This window comes from Scleropages formosus, chromosome 17 (genome assembly GCF_900964775.1).
Source record: "Scleropages formosus chromosome 17, fSclFor1.1, whole genome shotgun sequence".
NCBI classification, from domain to species: Eukaryota; Metazoa; Chordata; class Actinopteri; order Osteoglossiformes; family Osteoglossidae; genus Scleropages; species Scleropages formosus.
Window position 1 is genome coordinate 16,391,013 of NC_041822.1, and position 14,951 is coordinate 16,405,963.

Consider the following 14,951-nt stretch of genomic DNA (forward strand, 5'->3'; position numbering starts at 1 on the left):
TGATATGTGGATGTTGTCATTTGTGAGTCCATTCATTTCTCCCCAGTTTTCCTGGGAAATTTCATCCACTGCGATAAATGTTTAGCCATTTTTGACTTGAGCGCAGAACCTTCCTTCTTGTTTTGAAAACAATAAGATTGTTCCACACAGAGCTTTGACCCTGTGTTGACTGGACAGCCTCAAACTTTAAAGATAATAGTAAAGGTAGGCAAGAAAAGTGGCCACCACTTCTGCTCACAGTGCTCACCAATTTTTCACAGAAGAGGAACTTGCTCTTGCGCAAGGTACTGACCTGGACTATTTCTGTAAATAGCCTCTGCAGAACTACCTACGAGTCCACAGTGCAAAAAGTGTCTGAAACCCCAACAACTTGGCTGAGTGCTCCTGGCATGTGCTTTCTTTTAACCATTTCACTACTCGTGCTGAAGATGCCCTCAGGACAACAGTCAGCGCTCCCAAACCTCCACAGACCAGTTTGCACTGGCTGGGCCTTTGTCCTTCACAAAGAAGGGCAGAATTCCTTTCACCACTGCACCATCACCTTTGAGGAATGGATGTGGGGGAGGGTAGGGAATGACATACCGGATGTCCTGCATTACGCAACCAAAAAAAAAAAAAACCCCGACAGGTTTATTAGTATAAACTAAACATCTGAACCTATCTTTTCTGAAATAATCCAAACATCTTCGTGACTAACAGAGCTGAACCGGCAGCAGAATTGTTCTTGTAAGTCAGCTGATAACGGAGTGGTTAGCGCTGCTGCCTTTAGACCCAAAGGTTGCAGGTTCAGATCTCTTCTCTGACTGTAGTACCCTTGAGCAAGGTACTTACCCTAAATTACACCTGTAAAATTACCCAGCTATATAAATGGGTAAATAATTGTAAGTTGCTTTACAAGCATCAGCTAAATGAATAAATGTAGTTCTTCCATAGGAACTCTGAACTCCATATCATAGGTATTCTGATAAAGTTTTATGCAGCTACTCGTGGCAAACATTGGTTCATATGGTGGAAATAAAACTGCATTTAAATCACACACATCTGCATTTCTCTTCCTAATGTAATGCACACATTGTATTTATGTGATGTACATTGTTTAGAGAAAAGGATCTGCTAAATAAATGTGTAAGCCGTTCAATTCTTACAACCACAAAAGAGCAATGTCTGTATCAAACATCATTAACAGTTTCACTTAGTAAATATGCCTCTTCCCCTACTTTTATTTCCTGACAAACTATTTGAATCATTTTAATGAAAACACAAGTAGCCTTTTCTTTTCCATTACTTCCTTCAGCCTTCATAGGTCTCAGGTTTTCCAGAATCCCATACACAGTTCCTACATGTTAAAGTTACTGAATTTATAGTAAAGGTCAAACTTTTGGAATTATATTCACAGTATTTCAGCATAAGAAATAACCTATACAGATATTTTAGAACTACAACACACACACACACACACACACACACACACACACACACACACACCATCTGAAGCTGATCAAACAATTCTAAATTTTGAAAGAACCCTGACAAATACCCCCAAAACTATCTAGGCTTAGATACAGATGTAAGACAAAGACATTCAAGCATGAGCCCAAAACAGTACATAATCTCCCTTGGAGATCTACAGCAACACAGACTCACAAGCAGAGATGACTCATGCAAATGCAAGGCAAAACTTTCCTGTTTAAAAACAGGTTCCCAGACATCAATTCTTCCCCCGCAACTGTCTGTTAAATTATCTCCATTGACGCAAGACCCTGTAACGTATTTACTAATATACTTTTACCTGTAATTATCATGGACGCTGGAAAAAAAAAAAAAAAAAAAAAAAAAAAAAAATCAAAGAACGGCGAGTGCTGTTGAGACTCCCAGGCTAAACTGTTCAAAAAGGGCTCTGGATGGAGGAAAGCAAGGCAAACCTAGTGCTTTAATTTAAATACTGCTCTACTAATTTGGACATAAATGAAAGGCTTTGAAATCATGATCAAGTGGCAGAGAATTTTATTTTAAAATATTCTCAGCTTTCAAATATAGCATTATTTCCATATATTTCAAGCTATAAATAAAAATTTAGATATGAACAAAGGTATAAAACAATGTACAAAAAAAGGTCACCCTTTGGAGGACAACACATATGCTACAGTTGGATTAGATTCACTTAACTTCTGCTGTAAAAAAAAAAAAAAAAAGTGTAAAAGGTATTCTGTAACTAAAAACCTTTATGGCATCATATACAAAAAACACACAAGATTTAAAAGAGAAATGAACAAAAACAATGCAGCACACAGGGTGAGCTTTTATCACAGTCACAAACTGCCCACAAAAGGCTTCATGAGCTTGAACAATATACACATTTAACATTTACCAATGAAATGCCTTTACCCAGAGCAAAACAAGTCCAGTTTAGGTAATCAATATACTGCTGTAGGGGGTAGCATACTGATCATGTAAAGTCCCTCCGACACACTATTCCGTAAATCAGCAGCTGCTGGTCTGAGTCTGACCGCTCTCGCTGGTGTAGGTGTTGGTCTTCTTTGAATACTTAAGGGAACTGAAGGAGACCTTCATCCTGTCCACAGTTCTGCTGCTCCTGCACAGCAAAGTGTTTTTAACGTTCTCCCGAAAGTCCTCCGAGATATAGTAATAAATGAAAGGGTCAAGGCAACTATTGAGACTGGCCAGGCAAAGTGTGGTGATATAGAAGCCGTAGCCATTGTCGGAAGCCCCAGTAGCCAGAAGGGAGTAGTGGACCACGAGCATTATGTTGCTGGGGACGAAACACACCAGAAAGGTCACGAGGACTGTGACTATCAGTATGACAGACTTGCGCCGCTTCTTGCCCACACTTTGGTCATCTGGGGAATCTCCCAGGATTCGGAGCAGACCGGTGTAAGCCACGATGATCACCACGGATGGAATGAGGAACCCAAACACGGCCATGAATAGAAAGTAGCCGAAGGCGTGCTTCACGTCCTGTAAAGGATACGTCGGGTTGTGGATGACGCTGACATCGTGGCAGGTGGTGATACCCAGGTTTCTGATTTTTACCGTTTGGTCGTACAGGTACAAAGGTGTCGTACTCAGCCAGATGAAAACCCATATGGAAAGAGACATGATGATCGCCACCCGATTGTTCCGCCTCTGTTCTGAGAGCGGGTGAGCTATGACCCAGTAGCGCTGCACACTGAGGCACGTGATGAACAGGATGGAGCAGTACATGTTTCCATAGAAAAAGGCCACCAGAACTTTGCAGAGTCCCTCCCCAAAGGTCCAGTCATTCCCTCTAAAGTGGTAGGCAATCTTCAGCGGGATCCAGATGACGAACAGCAGGTCGCACAGCGCTATGTTAGCCATGTAAATGGCCGCCGGGTGCTTCTTCTTTGTTCGAAAGAGAAAAACCCACACTGCCATGGCGTTGGTGGGTATCGCAACGACCACTACGATAATGTAGAGTACTGGGAGGAAGACCGTAGTCAAACCACTTTTCAGCACGTTCGCCGTTTCTTGGTCCACTTCGGCAGTACCATCACCTGTGTCTTTCCCAATAAAGCCACGTCCTTTCTGAGCTGAAACAAACAAGTGGGAAGAGTGACAATGCAGAAAACACACACCTGCTGCTCAACCCTGAGAAGAGATCAAACACTCACTGAGCACTCGACCGCACACACCAGACCCGGTAAAAACAAACACCTGCCAGTCCACGTAGGTCTTTCAACAAATATTTATAACACACACTGCGCCTCTTCACAGTCAGCTTCGTGTCCTCACTGCCGAAACGGGACCTTGACTAAAAAGTTACCTCTTTCTACGTACATAACACACAGCAACGAAAGGGAAGGTGCGCAGAAGGCAGGCGGGCGCGCGCGCAATAACAACAAACACTCTCGGGACTCTAGAAGACGCAGCTGAGGCAAAAGTGTGCGGCGTTTCGTTGAGGAAGAAGGTCAAGGAGGGAGACTCTCGTAAGTGAAAGGAGAGCAGCGCTTACCTGTACTGTACACCAACGACGACAGCAGGATGGCCACTCGAAGCACTCGCATCACGTGCATGATGATTGTGGTGCGCGCCGCGTCCGCGAGCTCTCGTCAGCAAGCAGTGTGAGAACGCTGGGCGCCGTGGCTGCTCTTTGTACGAGACCCGCGGTATCGGCCTGCCGACTGAAACCAGGGCCACACCTTCACCTTAAAAGGCGAGGAAGGCTCACCTGGGCGGCGTCACTCGGCCCCGAAACACAGAGGGGGTGTCATCCTCGCCGCGCTGCTATTTTCACACTGCTTTTTACACTGCCTTTACCACAGCCCTTGTACTAGTACTGCACCGACCGCGACGTTACCGGAATTGTCTCTGGAAGGTTAAATATTAACAAACCCGACAGTCCTGTTTACCGAGATAACCCGAGACCCAACCGTTCATCTGTCTCTCAAAACTGTACATTGCAGCAGTGCTGATACTTAACACACCTTACAACGGGGGGCATTTTGTACCTTTGAACGATACGCGTGTGTGTTTCTAGACTGGAGACGCGCTCAGAAAGTTTGGTGCCAGAATTGGAAAGGGAGGTGGGGGGGTAGCTGGTGGAGTGGTTAGCGCTGCTGCCCCTGGACCCAAAGATCGGGGGCCCGGATCCTACCCCACCCCTCCCAAGCTACCTAGCTGCTAAAGGGATAAATAATTGCAGCTTTCCAGACTCCGCTGGGTGAATAAACGTTTAAGAGCAACAAGGCGGCGTAATGGTTGGAGCCACGGAGCGCGCTCGCGCTGCAGTGCCCATGTGACGTCATCATCCACATAGACGAATAGATTGAGTCTATGACCTTGCGGGTGACTTTGGAGAAAAGCGTCAGTTATTTCTCCAACAACAATAGTTAGTCACGGCGAAAACAAGGAAAAGCACTACGCACTAGTGCTAACGAAGTGTAGACACCCCCGGCCCCCTGAGGAGCCGCCTTTTCTCCCGTGTCACGGGCTCTTACGCAACCATAACGCACACATTCTAAGCTGGAGGCGAGATTCGAACCTGTAACCTTTAGGAACAAGGGCAACAGCTTTAAACGCTGCATTACCAGTTACACATTATGTTTCATACACCCATCGTTTTGTGTGCCAAGTGCAGCCTGCCTGGTGTAGCTCATTATGCTTCCGGGACAGGCTCCGGACCACCAGGACCCCGCTGTCGGAGAAGCGACTATCGACACAGTCAGAAATGGACGCATGCGGGTTATTTACAACAAATGCACGGTAACAGTTCGATTTCTACCACTGCTGACAAAAAGACCGTTCAAGTTTTCATGTCAGTTACTGACCGAATCGTATAAAATATTGCATTTTTATTGGAAAACATGCTTTAAAAAACTCAAACACTTGTAAAGTGTGTATGAAAATGTATAAATTATATACTTAACACCATAAAGCGTCTAGTACTGTACTGAAGAACTGGTTTCACACCCAAGATTACCACCAGGGGGCATAGTCATACTTTATTTAATGGCCAAGTAAAAATGGTACATTTCAACTGTTAATACCTCCTTAAAAATGTGATATGTAGGCATTCATTTATACAAATATTGAGAAGAAATGAAGAACCACACATCGTATTCCTCCATTGCTTATTCGAGGGTGATGAAACCTGTGAAATGACCTTATGGGCTGTTACCCATGGCCCATGCACTCTGCTCTCAGTTTATTTCTGTGCTCACGCACTCGGCCCATGCAGCTGCGCTTCCCAATCACCCCACATGGAAAGCTTTCTGCAGACTTTGAGAGATACGCTTGGAAAGCCAACTACAGCCTTGCCACACCAGCTAATGTACACACAGTCGATGTGGACCTGCCTCTTGGAGCCTCTCGCTGTCACTGCAGTGTAGCCATCATGGACCAGACTACACCCCGCTTTTCATATACAGCTCTTATGGTCCAGCAGAGGAACACAGCTGTAAGGGGGGGGGGGGGGGGGGATTTCCAAGCCTCTATAAGCAAACCCCTATAAGCACTTTTGCTTTGCACAAACAAGTCACCTTGGACAGGGTGTAGACTCAAAAAAAAAAAAAAAAGTTAAAAATTGAAATTCATGAGTGAAACTCAAATGAGGAAGGAGAAGACGACACCTGCCTCTAATTTAAGCATGGGAGGAAGGGAACCTTTTTTTGTATTCATTTAATTTTTTTTTTTTACATTTGGTGAATCTTGGAACCCTGCTTATGACACTCTGGGAGAAGGCTGTGCTACACTTGTTCACGTAGACACCAAACTGACCCAACATTAGTTGTACACCTTTCTGTTGAAGTGAATCTATTCCATGTAATTTATCGTGTAGCACATGTTAAGAATGCTTACACGCCTCTACGGTGTCCCCACTTCATATTTTCCTTGTGTGCCATTACACATATTCTTTCCATGGCTTTGCTTGTTTTGTGGTAAAACAGACGGGTACATTAGCTAACGTCTTCCTTCTGCTGTAGTCACCACATTCCCCTGGATCTCTGATACTTATTAATGCAGACGGCCATTTCAAAGCAGCTTCAGAACCGAGCACCTTGTGTGGACAAGGTCCTATAACTAGGAGTTATTTTATTTTTTTGTAACCAGCTTAGTGGAAGCCAGGCATTTCACTTAAAAGTTCCTAAGAACTGTATGTGAATAGACTAATACATCACATTTAGTTGACACTTTTCTCCAAAGTCACTTACAGTGTTAAGGTTACAATTATTAGTTACAAGCTTACAATTATTTACCCCTTTATTCAGCTGGATAATTCTACTGGAGCAATTTAGGGTAAGTATGTTGCTCAGGGGTACTACAGCCAGAGGTGGGGACTGAACCTGCAACCTTTGGATCCAAAGGCAGTAGCTCTAACTACTACACTGCCAGCTGTCCCCAACATCACACACACAGAACCACTTGTCCCATACAGGGCCGCGGGGAACCGGAGCCTAACCCGGCAACTCGGCAGAAGGCCGGACGGGATACACCCAGGACGGGACGCCAGTCCGTCACAAAGGCACCCCAAGCGGGACTCGAACCCCAGACCCACTGGAGAGCAGGACCCGGTCCAACCCACTGTGCCATCACACCCCCCTCCATATGCTCACAAAAATGGGAGAGGAAGGGGGGGGGGGGGAAATTTAGGGTCAAGTTTCTTACCAAAAACAAATGTGAGATGGTGTGATACACACAGCAATCTCCACTTCTTGTACATGTAGGAATACAACAACCCATAAACAAAGAGTAATACTGTATTGTGAATAGCCATACTTGGAACACATACTTTGATACTACAGCAGGAATAATACAAAATACTGATACAAAAATAGATATACAATTTAAAAAATCTGACAAAAAACGGTACTGAGACTGAAATATTCCTGAATCGCCATTATTATGGTATGGTAAACCACTGTTCTTGCCATCTCTGCAGATTATACCATAATTTAGTACTGTACATAACCAAGAGTTGAACCCACAGTATTAGCTTAAATGGCCAACTTCAGTCGAAAATCTACAAATGTGCACTTTAGGCAAACCGTGCCTCAAAATGCACAAATTAATACTGGCAAGTAAATTAATTGGTAGGAATCAACCAAAACCAAATATTTGTCAACATATAATGGCAACTGTATAAAATTGTACAGGAGAAAAAAAAACTAAAGAAAAGCCTTGTCATAACATGAGATTTGTCTTTTGTTTAAGGTAAACAATGAAAAAGCAGCATAAAGTTATAGCGTTATACTTGTGACAATCTATAGACTAACTCCATTTAATACAGATGAAATTCAACAGAAGTTTCCAGTTAATATAGTCCATGAGCGGACACTAACACAAGAACTGAGAGCTATGAGGTCCAGGCATTAATGCAGTGGGGGGGGGGGAAAAAAGGGCCATTAGCTCAGCTCTTCAATATCAAAGTGTGGCAACAAATGCAAGTGCGCAGCAGTCCCCTAGACCACCAGCTTCTTGTACCGGCTCCCCCGGCTGCCCTGGAAGACCTCCATCTTACTGGAGTGCGTACTGCTGGCCACTGGCTCTTCGTCTGACCTCCGCGAGGTCAATGAGTGAAGGAGCCCTGCTGCCTGCTTCCGGCACTGTGATGATCCAAAGTAGTAAATGAAGGGGTCCAAGCAGCAGCTGATGCTGCCGATGCACGTGGACAGAAGGTAGGCGCCGTATGAGCTGTGACTACCCTGGGCCACCTGCGTGTAGTGCGCCAGGAGGCTGACGTTGGTGGGCGTGAAGCAGACTAGGAAGACCGCCAGGACAGCGGCTGCCATCAGTATAGCGCGGTTCCTCTTGGGGATGCGTGCTGTGTCGGTGCTGCTGAGGGCCTGGATGACACGCACGTAGCAGATGACGCTGAAGGCCAGGGGTATAAAGAAGAACACAGAGCAGAAGATGGGGAAGAAGTAGACGTAGTAGCCTCGCAGGTGGCGGATGTCCAGAATGTCATGGCAGGTGGTGATGCCCAACTCAGGTAGGTATACGGTCTGCTCTGACATTAGGATGGGCACCACGCCGCCCACAGCCAGCAGCCACATGGTGGTGCACACCACCAGTGCGTTCTGGGGGCTGCGCCAGGACAAGGAGTCGATGGGGTGCACCACTGCCAGGAAGCGGTCCATGCTGATGCACATCATGAGCAAGATGGAGCAGTACATGTTACAGTAAAAGGCTGCGGTAATGAAGCGGCACATGCCCGGCCCATATGTCCAGTTGTTCCCGTGGAAGTGGTACGAAATCTTAAATGGAAGCAGCAGCACAAACAGAAGGTCGGCCAGTGCCAGGTTAAGCATGAAAATCACTGCCGGCTTCTTCGGGTGTATCCTGCGCACAAACATGACCACGGCAAACAGATTGAGGGGGACGCTGATGATGAATACGAGGGTGTACACAGTGGGGATGAAGATGGTCATCATAGAACCTGTGAGGAACTGCAAGGCCGCTTTGGGGACGTGGTAGCCGTGCTTCACCACCACTTTGGGTTTGTCGTGTTTCGGCTGATCGGAGCCAAACCCGGACGCACTGCCTTCCTGTACATCCAGGTAGTCGATGGGTTCATCTGGCACCTCCAGAAAGAACCCCGCAAAAGTCCGCACAATGCTGCCTAAAATCAAAGTAGCACAATTAACGCAGCGCCAAAAATACGTTTAGCAAATTCCTTCCCCGAATGTTCTGGTACAAAAAGTTTATAAACTTTAAAGAAAAACTAAAGATATTAGATAAAGGTAATATTTAATGCTTAATTAATATTTACACAACAATCCTACATATGCTGAAGACTTCACCGTACACTTGACAAGCAGTTACTACAAATAAATGGATGGACTTTGCTGAAATATCTCACATTTTCACTTTCCTAACAACCTACTGTGATAATGCATGACTGCACCTTGTGAATTGTGCCATAAAACAAACTGGTTAGACATCTGAAATTAATTCCCGTTTTTTTTTTTTTTTAAATCATGGCCAGCAGCTGGTGTCTCAGGTCCCAGATTTGAATCCCACTCTGGCTGTAATGGTACCCTGAACTGATGCAGTAAAAATTACTCAGCTGTGTCACTGCAACTCATTTGCAAAGTTGACTAACACTGTAGTCCCCGCAGACAAAGGTATTTAGATAAGGGTTGTTAATAAATAAATCACCCGTTATTAAAAAAAAAAAGGTCTCCCGGATGGAGACTACAGACAGCCTAGCCAGCTGAGTACATACATGCCACATGGTCCCATTCACCTCGCTCTTGATTTCCTATGGACACGATGGAATTAAACAAGAGTGTGAAGAGCAGTATGTGATGCGTCCAAAACGAGGTTTTGGTCACACTCAGATTCACACTCACCATTGTGGGGTGCAGCGCTGATGACCGACAAAAAGCAGAGAACCAAGGCGGTGGCCGCTTTCAAACCCATCCCGCGTCACCGTGCGGCCTACAGGACTCGCACTAAGACACAGGTGACCGCGCTCCTCGACAACAAAGCGAGAATAACAGAAATATAAGCAGAAAAAAGGGAGGGGGAGGAAAAAAAAAAAAAAAAAAAAAAACGCTTTTGTGACACGGTACGGACGCAGCTGGAGAACAGTTCAGAGTTGCTGCCCGATCTACACGCTCCCTACTGGGCCGACCACGCCCCGCCCCCTACCGCACCAGGCCACTCCCCCTAGCCTCATGTTAGGTAGCGGAAGCGCATAGCCAATCGATTACGTCAGCCAGCAGGTTTTTTTTTTTTTTTTTTTTTTTAAGCAGCGCGCGAGTCCAAGAAATACACAGGTTTACTGGAACATGTGAATGAATACGGACAGGCTTCCAGGATGATCGCTTATGGAAACATTCCCTAAATATAATCTCATGAGCAGTTCTAAGACAACACTCCGATCTGTAAAAGTTGCAGATTTACAAAAAATGGAAATGTATCAAAGTTTAAACTCAAAAATGCGTTTTGACACGTGATCCTACCACATTATACTATGAAATTCAGTTTCCAAATGTGCGTTTTCAGTCTGATTAATCTGTCAAAAGAAAGCAACCCAGCTGAGCGGTGGTGGAAATAGATAAATACTGAACATAAAAATATTGACTGTTGCATTACTCGGCTGAAACAAGACTGCAGGATCAGAAAACCCACATAATAGAAAAAAATTTAGGAAAAGCAGCGATTAATTAACGTCCTTCGGAATATGAGCTAAGCTAGTGGGACAAAATAAAAACATAGGAATCCGACAGTGACACTATTTTATGACCAGATACAGTCGCAGCATCAAAACAATTACTCTTTGGGCTATCAGAGGAGAAGGGGGGGGGAGAAAGAAAAAAGACAAATACATTTATGTTAAGTTTATTTGTTTCTTTTAAAATATTGCAATTACTTTAAATTACAATTTTACTGTATATATATATATACTTTTTTTTAAGGAAGAAACACTAGAAAGGACAGTCCACTGGCTAATTTTTAAAAGATGTAAAGCTTCCCAGCGCTCAAGGATATAAAGGCACAATTGAACACTATACATGACCCAGCAGGCCGCAGTCGGGTGCCGATGTTACACCTCATGACTCCCAGTATAACCTTGAGGCAGTAGTGCATTTCATAACAGGTTCATTTAATTTTCTTTACAAGTGGTAACAATGTGTTTGGTGATACAACTTCTACATATAAAAATTTAATTACAGTGTAATTTCAAAATATATTCCATGTACAATTGCCCAGCGAAAAACCAATGATTAATTAACAGACATAACTATTCATTAGACAACACACTGTGATATTAACTGAATAATTTCCAAGTTTACTTAAGATAAAAAAGATATACTCTTACAGGCTCTTCATTGTTTTTGTTTTCTGAACTGATTAGATCCCCAGTCCATTTTCATCACTTGCTCTAATATGAGAATATATTCCAGTTTTACTCAAATGAGAAGAATGATCCAGTCATGCCATTTTCATAATCAGCTCAAGGCACTGTCCATTTTAAATGCCTCTTTTGCAACAAGATGCATCACTTTCCATAAAATTTCTTGTTGAGCAGGAAAATCAGCAGATTTACATTGACTTTTGCCTTGTCGAACATTTTCATAACAGCCACTCCCTCATACTGTAGCTGGAGAAGGTCCTGTGGAAGGAGTGAAGGACACCAACCATATGACATCATTGCCAGTGCCAACAGTATCACTTACACATGTCAAGAATTAGAACGAAAATTGTCTACTACTTTTTAAGCATCTCAATACCAGTTATAATTACTCCATAAAATGTCATTTTGATTTAGAAAATCTTTTAATCTATTTTAATGCACAGTAGAGAAGGTTACCCTCAAAACAGCATTTCTAGAAGTATTTTTTGTTAAGCCCAATGCAGCATTAGTTTCTAAAAAAAAAAAAAAAAAACCCCTCCCCCCCAGTGCTAGTAACATGTCCGAAAGGTGACACTTTGTTTTATGCTTTACCTGGAAATGGACCTGGACTTTTTCCATCTCCACTCCCATGAATTTGGCTTTCACTTCGAAGTCACCTACTTCCTCACTGGGTGAAATGTCAAACATGACATTTTTGAACCTAAGTTAAAAGAAAAACAAATGCAAAGAGATGTTGTAATGTTCTTTGGCATAGCAAAACAAGCTCACTGCAACAGTGGATCTGTTTTATCATTTAAGTTGGAGGGGAAAAGAAAAAAAAAAAAAAAAAAAAACTGCTTCAAATCATGTTCCAGAAAAAGAAACTTCAGTATAAACATCGTCTCTCCTGCTCTGGACTCTGACTCTGCTTTTCCTTTGAAGCAGAGTCTGCTCCAGTTATACCTGATCTAGTCACAAGGCGGCTTGGCTTTCCTCACTGCTTCTATGGGAACATAGAATGGACAAAACAGGAAATGGCCTGAGCACATCCTAAGAGACCAGAACAGCTGAAGAGGTAACATATCAGAGCCAGTTAGGCTCTCTTATTGAGGCAGCTTCCTTCAGGTGTCAAAGGTCAGACAACAGGTCACACTGCCCATCAGAACTACCCTTTCACACACACAAAAAATAAAACCAAGTCAGCAGGCGCAATACTGTACTCACTGGTTTGTCTGCAGTCCCTCTATTTCCAGAATGACTCCCTTCTCATGGAGGCGAGCAGCTGTGTATTTAAGTGACTGCTGTTTGGACTTCCGGCTGCTCCTGTCCTCCCCCTTTTTGTCCAGCTTGATGGACCTTCTGGCATTCCTACATCGAGACATTTATGATCACTCTTAGAAAACAGACCAACTGGTAGATAACAGCATTTTTTTGAATGACTTATCAATGAGCTAACTGTGAGAAGATCAAGAAGGAACTCAGCTAACACTCACAGTTCCTAATCAATCACTGGAGGGAAAAGACTTGATAAATTGGCCAATCAAGGCTGACCAAGACTCAGCAAAAATCTCACACAAACACACACAGTCAAAAACCGCTTGTCCTGAGCGGGGTCGCGGTGAGCTGGAGCCTAACCCGGCAACACAGGGTGCAAGGCTGGAGGAGGAGGGGACACACCCAGGACGGAACACCAGTCTGCCACAAGGCACCCGAAGCAGGACTCAATCCCCAGACCCGCCAGAGAGAGCAGGACCTGGCCAAACCTGCTATGCCACCGCACACCCCCTCAATCAGGAAAGTTAACATTTGTCTAAACAAATCTCCTCAAAAAACTATTCTGCTTTATGATATGTTTTGAGAAATTGATATATACAAATATTTTGAGAGTTTTTTATTTTTAAGTGAATATGTGGCTGAGTGCACTGTTGGTGGAGGCTTACTTTCTGTTCAAGTTATCAAGGCAGGTTTTAATGTAGGTGTCGTAGTAGTTGATCTGGTCTTGGTAGAAAGTCGTCTTGGAGTTAAGTGCACTCAGTGTCTGCTGTAATTTCACCAGCTCAGCCTTTCTCCGTTGCCTGTATCGCCTCTGGTACCGGATGTCCTATCAATCACACCAGAGATTAATGGAGACACTTGGGGAAAGTGATCTAATGGCAACAAGCCAAGGCAAATCTATGTATAGGTTATACATTTCCTACTCAGTGTGAGCAAAACAATCCAAATCATACAATACATTTTGACCATGATAGGTTTTCCCATATCACTAAGGAGTTTTTTTTTTTTTTTTTAAAAAAAAAAAAAAAAAAAAAAATTATATATATATACACACACACACACACACACTTTTTGTAACTCTAAAGTACATTTTAAAGATAACTATTATATTATTGGTATCTGGTAACAAATGAAAATGGCTGGTATATTTTCTATGAAATTAACTAAACTTTCTATTCAAAGCAATTTGCAGAAAAACAGCCTGTATAAACCAGTAACTTTTGCCAAGTAAGATTTTAAAAGTTTTTCTTATAAAACCTCCAGGCCTTCAGGCTGGAAGTCAATTCACATTTCACCAACTCACACCTAGAGTGACATCAAAAAAGGAAACGTGCTGAGTATACTGTACATTAACCTATAAAAATATATGTTAGTAACAAAACAGCATTTACACCACCATTCTTTCTTCTACCAGTGAAAACTCTAACACAGTGTTCAAAATAACCCAGTAGCTGGAAAAACTGTTAATCAGAGGAGCCTTATACCACCGAAATTCCAGGATGGTACACAGAAGACAGATTTGGCAAAAACTAAACTGGGGACCTTGAAACAAATGCCAACAGGAATGTTAAAGCATTTTCATCCATTAAAAAAAAACACAAATGTTTGTCAATATTAAAAAGTTTAAACTGAGTCAGTTAGTTTAAAACTAAATATCTCTTTATACCATCACTTTCTAGCCCTGAGCAGAATGTGAGAGTCATCTCAGCCTTTGAGAAAGAGCTCCCTTTCTGAGAGTCCATACCTTGGATATGTCATTGATGATTTCCTGGTACTTGTTCTCAGAGGAAACAAGGCCAGCTTGCTCCAGGGTGCGCAGATTTCTCAAGATCTTCCTTTTCTTTTGCTCCAGTGGCAGTTGCTGGTCCTCCAGCACAGATGGACTGCTCTTCATTCCATCTGGCATCTTGGTGTCCTGTGCTGCACGTTTCTCAATAATCTTCACGTGCTCAGCCTCCTGCAAGACACAATGGGGTCAGAATGAGATTCCACAGGAAGCACTTTGTTGGCCATTACAAGGCTAAATGTTTTGTGGTGGCATGGGAGAAGGCTGTGGGTTTTACCTGAGGAAACCTGGTCAAAGCAAGCAGCGTGTTTACATGAGAAGTCAGGAAAGCTGATTCGTTAATGTGCTTCAGTCTCTGGCTGATAAACACATATTACATCCTACTACCACAAAGCACTCAGAAGTAACATGTTTTACACCAACAAGATGCTACACCCTCAATACTTTTGACACTGAGATGCCCTTAGTCACCTGCTGATAAGGTATAGCTAATCAGGTAGAGTTTATGATATAAACATTGGGATCCGAAGTAGTGTCACAACAGTATCGATTCTTGTAATGTTTAAAAGG

General features: G+C 43.3%; 3 protein-coding genes across 9 annotated transcripts in view; all 3 read right to left on the bottom strand.

The window, feature by feature from the left end:
- Nucleotides 1-1,981: 1,981 nt before the first annotated feature.
- On the bottom strand, nucleotides 1,982-4,420 carry LOC108937986 (proteinase-activated receptor 2-like). The gene is made up of 2 exons (XM_018758250.2): nucleotides 3,992-4,420; nucleotides 1,982-3,569 (listed from the first exon to the last, which is right to left on the bottom strand). Exons 1-2 carry the CDS (start codon nucleotides 4,050-4,052, stop codon nucleotides 2,482-2,484), a joined length of 1,149 nt encoding a protein of 382 aa, XP_018613766.1. The 5' UTR covers nucleotides 4,053-4,420; the 3' UTR covers nucleotides 1,982-2,481.
- A 2,647-nt stretch (nucleotides 4,421-7,067) lies between these two features.
- On the bottom strand, nucleotides 7,068-10,133 carry f2r (coagulation factor II (thrombin) receptor). 2 transcript variants are annotated; one of them, XM_018758291.2, is made up of 3 exons: nucleotides 9,831-9,973; nucleotides 9,704-9,739; nucleotides 7,068-9,097 (listed from the first exon to the last, which is right to left on the bottom strand). In XM_018758291.2, the coding sequence occupies exons 1-3, from the start codon at nucleotides 9,898-9,900 to the stop codon at nucleotides 7,938-7,940; spliced, it is 1,266 nt and encodes a 421-aa protein (XP_018613807.1). In that variant the 5' UTR covers nucleotides 9,901-9,973; the 3' UTR covers nucleotides 7,068-7,937. The 2 variants fall into 2 exon arrangements, with proteins under 2 accessions (XP_018613807.1, XP_018613808.1); XM_018758292.2 differs by lacking the exon at nucleotides 9,704-9,739 and having other exon boundaries at nucleotides 9,831-10,133.
- Nucleotides 10,134-11,209: 1,076 nt separating this feature from the next.
- The window catches only part of iqgap2 (IQ motif containing GTPase activating protein 2), a 64,388-nt gene continuing 60,646 nt past the window's right edge, over nucleotides 11,210-14,951 (bottom strand). For all 6 annotated transcript variants that reach the window (XM_018758401.2, XM_018758396.2, XM_018758397.2 and 3 more), the window contains 5 exons: nucleotides 14,340-14,552; nucleotides 13,261-13,421; nucleotides 12,545-12,688; nucleotides 11,933-12,041; nucleotides 11,210-11,599 (listed from right to left, as the gene is read on the bottom strand). In XM_018758401.2, coding sequence (XP_018613917.2) covers nucleotides 11,486-11,599; nucleotides 11,933-12,041; nucleotides 12,545-12,688; nucleotides 13,261-13,421; nucleotides 14,340-14,552 — 741 coding nt within the window. In that variant the 3' untranslated portion in view covers nucleotides 11,210-11,485. The remainder of the gene's footprint in view (nucleotides 11,600-11,932; nucleotides 12,042-12,544; nucleotides 12,689-13,260; nucleotides 13,422-14,339; nucleotides 14,553-14,951) is intronic.

Bases quoted from the DNA above. Each gene is read 5' to 3' on its own strand.
- LOC108937986 (XM_018758250.2), bottom strand. From the start codon at position 4,052: ATGCACGTGATGCGAGTGCTTCGAGTGGCCATCCTGCTGTCGTCGTTG. The intron at 3,570-3,991 runs GTAAGCGCTGCT...TGTTTGTTTCAG, and splicing joins GTCGTTGGTGTACAGTACAG to CTCAGAAAGGACGTGGCTTT.
- f2r (XM_018758291.2), bottom strand. From the start codon at position 9,900: ATGGGTTTGAAAGCGGCCACCGCCTTGGTTCTCTGCTTTTTGTCGGTC. The intron at 9,740-9,830 runs GTGAGTGTGAAT...TCGTGTCCATAG, and splicing joins CAGCGCTGCACCCCACAATG to GAAATCAAGAGCGAGGTGAA. The intron at 9,098-9,703 runs GTATGTACTCAG...CTTTGATTTTAG, and splicing joins TGAATGGGACCATGTGGCAT to GCAGCATTGTGCGGACTTTT.